The 8649-nt window shown below is 39.3% G+C and overlaps 1 protein-coding gene across 9 annotated transcripts in view; it reads right to left on the reverse strand.

Moving 5' to 3' along the window:
* arid1b (AT-rich interactive domain 1B) overlaps positions 1–4508 on the reverse strand; it is a 43591-nt gene extending 39083 nt beyond the window's left edge. For 4 of the 9 annotated variants that reach the window (XM_081717299.1, XM_081717298.1, XM_035524264.2 and 1 more), the window contains exons 1-2: positions 3368–4507; positions 69–263 (exon numbers count right to left, since the gene is read on the reverse strand). In XM_081717299.1, the coding sequence (XP_081573425.1) occupies positions 69–263; positions 3368–4348 (1176 nt within the window). In that variant the 5' untranslated portion in view covers positions 4349–4507. Of the gene's footprint in view, positions 1–68; positions 264–3367 lie in introns of all 9 variants that reach the window. The other 5 variants (XM_026998498.3, XM_035524265.2, XM_035524263.2 and 2 more) reach the window with 4 other exon arrangements.
* Positions 4509–8649: the final 4141 nt, after the last annotated feature.

Raw genomic sequence — 8649 nt, forward strand, 5'->3', positions numbered from 1 at the left:
ATTTCTCAAGAAATATAATTCTTGTACAATACCAGAAAGCCAAAAAAGTTACCTTGAAATGACCATACCTGTTGTTGAGGGTACTGCATCCCTCCCATACCAACTTGGCCACGCCCCTGCATCCCCATTGGGTATCGGTGTGGAGCAGGTGCTCCATATGGTTGGCTGGAATAAGTTCCACCTGGCTGCTGCTGAGAATAAGGGCTGTTACCCATGCCATAGATCTGGGATCGCTTCATGGCCATTGCGTCCATAGGTGCCACCTGTTGGAGGGTGTTGCAGTAGTTTACCAAGAGAGTGCAGTGTGAAGTGTGACAATTCTAAATCATTATCATTTTTATGACCTTACAAAATGAAGACAAAGACACAGGCTATCATTCCTGACCTTGCTGAGCTGACGATAGCACTCATATAGCCCAATGGCAGGCAAGTGCAGAAATTCAGGGCAGTGTGCCATCCCCTGATAGGGGGAGTCAGGTTTAGTCTCAAATGAGTTGGCTTTGCCAAAAAGAGTGAGAGCTATCCAAGCTAATCTTCTCATATCACTGCCAAATTCAGGGCAATTGAAGCAGCACTCTCAGAAAATGTCTGCAATCGAGAAAGCGTGCAAGGACACTTTAAACGAGCAGTTTAAGTGTCAGCAACTGTGCTGTGGCACACTGCAATTTCCAGTCACTCGCTTGCCTTCTTTCTCTTTGACTCTCTCCTTCCCTTACACACATACCCTCACCTATATCCCAGATACATGCATACGTGTATACATATAATGACTAACATAAAATACTCCTAACTCTTGACTTAAAAGATCCTCCTTTAACACTACAGCAAAACACTTTATAGAAGAAAACTCATCACAATCACAATCACACAGTAATCTGTCATTTTGAAAGTCAGTTGTCAAGTGAAATCTACTCACCTAATGTAGCCTAAGTTTTCTTTTACTGTAACTGACAAGAATAACTGTTTTTTAAGCATTAATGCCACATGTGATATTAAAGTTAGGAAAATGGTGATATAGAATTTTTATTGGAACAACAAGAGAGGAGCAATTAAACAGAGCTCATTTTGCCCAACTAATGTTCTAAAGGGTCATGCTGAATAATCATCATATAATTAAACAAGGATACCTGGTGGTCTAAAATAAGAAGTAAATGGGGATTCTTATTATAGCATAATTATTATCTGTATTCTAATATTATTTGCTCTACAAGACAAAAGTATGTTTTACTGTTCATGCAAAAAATGGTTCATGACTGAGTGGAAGCTGCCTAATTTAGTCTATTTAGTCCCTGTACATCACAATAATGGCGGAAATAGGCTATTTATCATAATGACATATCACTAAAAACAACTAATAAACAGTTAGCCAAGCCTAAAGGAAATAAAACGACTACAATATATGACCTTTTACTGCTCTTTAAAATCATTAAATGAATATAAACACTGCCTAGTGGTCACAACTTTTTTCACAACACAAGGATCAGTGACACATAGGAGGGCTGGCCAGTATCTTGGCACCTCCTTCAGTCAGATCGAGGCTGGACAGGCCCTGGGAATAACCAGGGCGCAGGAGCACAAATGCTCCATACATTTCCTGCTGAGATAGCTGGCAATAACACCTAGTGAGCACATGGCTAATCTGCATGTGTGAAGGTCAGAGCTACTCATCCACAGAGGTGCTACTGAAGAGCATGCACTGCCCAAAAGCACATCACCCAAGAATACAAGTCTAAAGGGACTGCTGATCCACCACAAACAAAAACGTGTTGCTAATATAATAACCGTTTTGAAGATGCATTTTCCTTATTACAGACCATAATGATCCAGTCAGAAGCACAAACATATTTTAACTTGCACTGTAAAATGGCACAAGATGTAAAAAATGTGGTTAGGTATATCTGTAATCCTCTTAAAAACATTTTGCTGTAATGTAGCGAAAATAAAATGTTGCACAGATTTATCAGAATTAAAACGTTATATAGCTGGTTATGAACACAAGCATTCAACAAACGTTCAGACATTGGACTAAGAAAAGGGAACTATATTAGTAAGATTCTTTATCCGTCACTTCTATAGACATCAAAATTGGAAGTGTAAAGCAGGCTTGAACTTCTCCAAATTCTTTTTCGTGCTGTCTCCGCCGCGAACCAACAATCACAGCTACACATGGGTGATCTGGTCAAAATACTGTAGCTATCTAGCTATCTGTCTATTTGGTTAAGCTCTCATCACAATATAAAATGTCCCACAACATATGTTGGCTACAATATTTCATTTAAATAACCAAGATTCTGATATTGTATACAAGTTTGCCAATGTAACAATAAGCAAAACTTAGAGAACGGCTGTTTTTAGCCCAGTAGTTAGATAGGATAGCTAACTGACCAAAAATCAAGCTAGCTAGGTTAGCTCAGCTATCCTCAGTCCTTCAGCTAGCAACCACTGCTAAGTTTATTTTAGCTTTAGCCTTAACGCTTACACTTACGCTACATGTTGGGCTTTGACTCGAATGTATCTAACCGATAACGCTAGCTAGTTCAGCTATTTCCGAGAGGGAAAAAAAAACGACTTTTTTTTTTAAAGAAAGACGGACACGTAACAGCTAAAATTAGTCTTGGCAGTGAAAAAGTGACCGCACTAGCTAGCTAGTTAGCAGGATGCAAAAATAACAGGCTACTAGTTACACTAGCTAGCTTATGTTAAGATAGCCAGGATCTTGTGCTAGAATGTTCCACCATCAGAAAATTTATTTTACGATCATTTCACGTAATTATTTCATGTTCATTATTGCTTTTAAAAGACTCGACATTGTTTTTAATATAATAAAAGAACAACATGTAGATATGTATTACATTAGCATGAAAGTAGTTAGCTAAATACAGTCTTCAGTTTCCGCGAGAATGAATGACGTGTTGGTGTTAGCGTTAGCAAACTTGGCTAGCTAGCTATCGTTAGCTCAACGCAAGAAAACGTAGGCCAACTAGCTAGCTAGCTAGCTAACAAAGTGCTATCTTGCCAGCCAGCTAGCTAGCTAGGATAACTACACAAGTCACCTTGGACGGGGCTTGACAAGTTACTTCTGTCAAGCATTTGGAAGATACTAGATTACCAATTATATATATTAAATATCCTGGATTAGGAGTCCTAAACAACCGTTTTTGAACACAACAAATGAAAATACTCGTCATCGCCCTTGCTTTTGAGCATAAAAAATAGGCTACCGTTAGCATTGCCGTTACAAGTAGCTAGCGATCTAGCAGCGGGCCACTTATCGTCTGGCTAGCAACAGTGCTAACGTTAACAGAAACCTTGATGATAGATGTTTTACAAACCTAATACACAAACAAACAGTTCACCGCGCATTTACCTGGGATCTGTTGTTTCCTTGCCCGTTATTTCCTGGACTCATTGCTGGGTGATTTCTTTGTTGCCCGCCCCAACTATGGCTTGCTGAGCTGTATTGGGAGCTCATTTCTTTGCTTAGTCCCATGCTTGATTGTTGTTGAGCAGGATTATTGTAATCTTGATAGCTGCTGCCATAACCTCTCATCATTGGGCTAGGGGATGTCAGAAGCTGATTTAAAGTTGGGGTGGCACCTGAAGGGTGCTGTTGATTTTGTCCTGGAAACCTTTGAAATCCTCCAACATTTCCACCCGGAGATGGGGTAGAAGCCATGGTAGCCTTACCATGACTAGCAGCAGCCGAGTTGCTACCAGGGCCCATCATGTTTCCTTGTCGTGATGGACTCATCATACCATATCCAGTTCCACCGTAGCCAGGTCGGTAGTTCGGATAGTGGTTATAAGGGTTATTATGATACTCTTCGTGTGAATTTTGTATTTGATCCATGTTGTTCTGTGCCGAATGCATTATACCCGTACCAGGGCTTTGTTGTCCGCCATGTTGATCAAAGCAAGGCCCTCCTCTTCCATTCCCATAATAATGATTAAACTCAAAAACTGAACTGTTCCCACTTTGAGACTGGATGCTAGTGTTGTTGTTGTTATTCGCTGATCCAAAGTTAGAGTGGTCGTACCTGCTGCCCATCCGAGCCCCCGTTTTGCACGGCTGATCCTCCTCTTCACTTTTATTCAGCGAATGATGACAGCGTTCGACTTGGTTGCCATAAATATTCTCTTTTCCACCATGTTGTCGATTCGCAACGTCTCCATGTCCAAACGGATGGTTGTTAATATTATTTTGGATTTCACGTTGGTGATGCTGTTGGAACTGATTGAATGGTTGCGACTGTTGCTGTGGAGGTGTGTGATGATGGCGAGGCGAAGGAGGGGGATCTCCACTTCCAACATTTTTCAGTTTATGATTCGCTACCAAGCCCGTTTCCATGCCTGAAGTCACACTCAAATTAGAAGAGAAGACGAATACTTATTTCCACATTACCCTTCACGACCATAATTGTTGCTTTAGAAAAAAGTGCGACCTATAGATGTTTATGACGGTGACGATCTACATTATTCATATCTTCTGCCCCTAAGAGTAGCCCGAGATCCGAGATCAGTTGCTCCTCCTGCCTCTGTGGAATTACATTTTTTTTGATTAAATCTCAGTAAATTGTTCTAGATGCCTATTATTCACTATATTCACTGCAAGTAAACTAGAAAACGTGACACAAATAGATGGGAGGATCTTGTCATTAATTATTTTGGTGCCAAAACACAATTTTATTTACCCAGTTATGTCCTTTAAACCTTTTAAATGTTACATTAGTCCGATGTGTCAAGGTTTGTTTCCACACTCGCTGGCGTGGATATAGCTCACATAAACTAAGTTCGACTAGAACCCTCTGGTTCAATACCAAGATATTACCGAAATCACCAGCATGCGCGCTCTTGTGCACATATCTCGCAATGTTATATTTTTCGGTCCCATTTATAATCCTGTTTTTTACCCATTCTCAGTGTCTCTTTCTAGATATCACAGCAGCAGCATTTAAACTGTTTAGCATCACAGTCCTGTGTAACTGTAATCCATAACGCGTTTTAGTAACAACCATCGAGACTGGGTTCAATTTCTCCGCAACCCAACATGCCTCACAGAAACGTGAGCGCTGATCAGTGCGTCCCAGCCCAGTCCACACTTGTACTCTATAAGGTCATTCATTGAAATGAAAAACTCCCGATGAGTCAAAAGGTGTGGTTAATATAGCCTAAAGCTTTCATCACGCTGCTTTAAATAAACTGGCACTAGACTGTTTTGCACTACCCATGAATTTCAACATGATCAAACTTAAATTATGTATAGTATCATCGTCATCATTGTCATCATTATTATCATCAATATCATTAACAGCAACAATAACAATAACATCATCGAATAAACGCAGCCCCCTAGCGAAAAATATCTGAAACAACTGCACACAAAGATACAATTAGCTTAAGGGGTGAACAAATCTGTTACCACTTTACCATGCAACATACAACTAAGAACAATAGACTATATGTACCGTTAGAATATCACAGTTTATGATACATTTCTGAATGATTTACAACCCAGCGATAGCAGACACCCAGTCAAGTCAAGCACAGAAAGTGGGTCAGACAATAAAACCCACAAGAGCAGCTCTGCTTAGCATCAGTCCACAACAGTGACAGTTCAGTATTTGTCTCACATCTTATACCATGATTACTGCGTTGTTGGGACTACAATCAAGCCAGTTGGTGCAGACATTTCTTAGAAAAAACAAAATGGACAAAATGTCAGCCGCATGGTGTGTGCTACCAGAAATGCTTTGGAATACCCATAGATTTGGATCACCGTTAAGTACACAGAAGCACAGATGAAAGGAGAAAGATCTATGCATGACTCAAATCTAGATTTTTAGTAATACCAGCACAACATTCTGAAGTATGAGCCTTATTCCTTTCTATAACAAGTGACTTCTTATAACAAGTGACCAGTGGGACCTCTCATCCCCCTGGTCCTTCAGCATTCGGATCTCCTCCTCAAGATCTCCTCTTCAGCACCTTGCCTTAAACAGCAGCATAGCAGTAGAAGATGGCTGCCGGCCTTTAACGGACCAGCTGTCTCAGACGTGCTTCAAGCCGGATCTGGCGCCGACCCAGGCCCCTGTCAGACTGAGGAAGAGTGATGCTAATTGCACATTTTCTAATTAAACCTCATTTGATTTTGGGCTGGGGAACCACTGCATAAGTAGGGCTGTAAATGAGTGGCAAGGCCATAGTCCCACTGTAAATCACCATTTCTTGGAACTTGTTTGTTTTCAATCACCCTTTAGTGCCAGATAAACAAACAATATAATCTATAGAAACCTCTTCCACTGAAATAGCAATATGATTTAAGTACACAGACATACACACTTGGAATATATTCTGCATAGAGATATTTGTTCCACTTAGAATTCAGTATGCTACAAAGAACATAATCACAGCTCAATCACTGAATTACTTACCTCATTAGAGATTCATTACATAGTAATAAGTAGCCTTTCTTTAGTCATGGTAATGAATGGTTGCCGGGCAATCAGTGTTACAGATGACATACTTAGCATGTGACTGTTTCAAGACACTAATCTATTCAAATCCTAATTAACAAGCAGGCTAACCAGGAGAGTGCTCTTTTACATAGACCGCCAAAAAAGAAATACAAAAGGAGCTCCTACTCATTCTGGCTCAAAAAAAGAGAATTACAAGAAGTGGGTCTTTAGCTAGAAATTAACCACTATGATACATTATTCTACTGACACTGATAGTTTTCCAAAAGTGAGGATATTCATTTACATTAGAAGGTTACATGGATTTTTGCCCAAGCTGTGTTTCTTAAATTTTTGTTCCATTAGGTTAAGAACATGTAGTCTCTTATTGATTCTAACACGTTGCATTTTACAAGCTCATGTGCACACCACCTACACCTTCCCAGCATATTATTCTCAAACACCCCACTGCAGTGAGCATGTCTCCGACAGCATCCTTCAATACAATAAGGACAGCTATTAATCATTTAACCAACCTGATGCTGGGTCAAGACTTGGGTTAAGCTGTTCTCGTCAACTGGCACGCGTGAATGATTAATAAGGCCAGTTTCTTTTGAAACTCTTGACCCGTCTCACCCTCTGGCAGGTTTCCTTAGGTCAGGGGGGTTGTGTGGGCTGCTCTTCTACAGGCTGGAGAAAGAAATCTGCTCTTTGTTGGATTTCCAGATCTTAAGTCCGAGATACAGCTCAAAACCTGCAGTTAAATTTGACACACTATGGCCATGGTAAGCCTTAAAATTAAATGTCTTAAAATATCCTCTCTCATATAACATTTGGAAATTAAAACAAAATTCATTATTAAATGTTTCAAAACTCTTTAAAATCTTTTTCAAAGCTCTGTTATAATTTTTATTCAAAATGAGTTTTTTATTGTATCAAGCACAGTGTGGTTGCTGTTAGAATTATAAGAAATGGGTCTTTAGACAGCAATAATGTACTGACAAATGAACTCCACAGTTTGGTTGCTTTGTGTTTAGCCTCTCTATTCTGTCCCTAAAAGTATGGGCTAACTGAGCTCAGGCTAGAACCCATCAGCTGTCATGTGCATTTGTGTGACATCACCTCTTTTAGTAGAACTAAAGAGATGTCAATGAACTTGGGTGTACTTGTTATCCACGCTGAGAGTAGCACTATCTAAAATAGCTGAAAAGAGCACTGTGCAGCACTATTAAATTGCCTATGCTAAATTGATTATATTACATATTACTTAAGACTAGGGATTTGCATTTTATGTTGATCACCAAATATATCTTAGAAATCATTTTTGATTCATATAAATTGCTACCTCAAGAAAACATTATGAGCTTTATGCTATAAAAATAAAAGACTCACAGATCAGCATGAAATTATGCAAGCCAATTGCTAATTAAGTGGGCATTTAGTGGGCAAAGACTATAACAATAGGAGCCTTAAATGCAGAAGCCTTCCATCTGTGTTCACTTTTTGCCCAGTGTCAGATGTCATGACTCACAGTCCTTCAGTTTCATACATCAGTAACCACAAAACTCATTAGTTTCTATCAGTGTCAGAAGAAAGGGGAAACTATGCAAAAGAAGAAGCAGTTAGGCTAGCTGCACCCTGTTCTAATTGACAGAATTATTTCATGAATTAAGACTTATGCAGCTGAACCTTTGCAAGTCAAATTGTAAAACGTTAGTCAGACAGGTCAGTGGAGTCAGCCATAAATTGTTACTATTTACTGTTAGACATTACGTTTTATTGATATATTCACAGCAGCCCTTTAACTTAAAAAGCTAAATTAAATAGCAACTGTCTTCGTACATGCAGACGACTGAAAATTTCTGAATTAGATTTCCGGGAAGTCAAAATTAGGTTTAACTTCAGATGTATTTTAGGAAAACCATTACCCTACAAAACATGCAGTTGTTTTTTACAACTTTATATAAGATTTGTTTTTTGTAAGTAGGCATTTGTTCAGTATTGAATATGCTGCATTAAAAGTTTAGATTTTAGTGCCTTTTCATTCAACCCTTTACTGTAATGGTGGTTCTTTAAGTAGGTTGACGCGAAACAACAAGCTGCTCAAATACTGAGTTAATGCTGCCCTCTGCTGGCCATTTATACTTAGAGCTTCGTTCCTTTGCTACTTTTTATACCGGCGGATACTAATATAAAC

This window comes from Electrophorus electricus, chromosome 7, assembly GCF_041902795.1.
Source record: "Electrophorus electricus isolate QZ-2024a chromosome 7, ASM4190279v1, whole genome shotgun sequence".
Taxonomy (NCBI): Eukaryota; Metazoa; Chordata; class Actinopteri; order Gymnotiformes; family Gymnotidae; genus Electrophorus; species Electrophorus electricus.